Source organism: Penaeus monodon, chromosome 28, assembly GCF_015228065.2.
Source record: "Penaeus monodon isolate SGIC_2016 chromosome 28, NSTDA_Pmon_1, whole genome shotgun sequence".
Classification (NCBI taxonomy): Eukaryota; Metazoa; Arthropoda; class Malacostraca; order Decapoda; family Penaeidae; genus Penaeus; species Penaeus monodon.
In genome coordinates this window covers 25,213,497-25,213,861 of record NC_051413.1, presented here as the reverse complement: position 1 = coordinate 25,213,861, position 365 = coordinate 25,213,497, and the positions used below count along the sequence as shown (strand labels likewise).

The 365-nt window shown below is 42.2% G+C and overlaps 1 protein-coding gene across 1 annotated transcript in view; it reads right to left on the bottom strand.

The window, feature by feature from the left end:
- The window catches only part of LOC119591428 (unconventional myosin ID-like), a gene marked incomplete in the record, with an annotated part of 95,009 nt that overhangs the window by 6,507 nt on the left and 88,137 nt on the right, over positions 1-365 (bottom strand). Inside the window, 1 exon segment of the mRNA XM_037940169.1 lies at positions 42-211. Within this exon segment, the coding sequence (XP_037796097.1) occupies positions 42-211 (170 nt within the window).

Genomic DNA, 365 nt, shown 5'->3' with positions numbered 1-365 from the left:
AAAAAAACCCAGACAGTCAGAATAAATTGCTATTCACTAACCTCATCTGTCACTCTGCCCACATTTAAACATGCTTCATCTGTAATGGCAATGATGCCCTTGTGGGACTGCTCAACCAGGTCACAAATGATCTGGTTGTTGAAGTATTCGATGGTTTGCCATGCAATGCCTTCCCTCCTGTACTCCTCCTGTTCCTGCTTCAGCACCAGCTCTGGAGGGGACAGGGTAAACAAATATAATATGGTTACCACAAGTAAATAAATCAAACATCTGATTTTCAGACTATGGGAAATGACTCTGTCCTCTATCCAATGTACCATACCATGAAGGCAGACTCAAATCCTAATGCAGGTCATAACCCATAA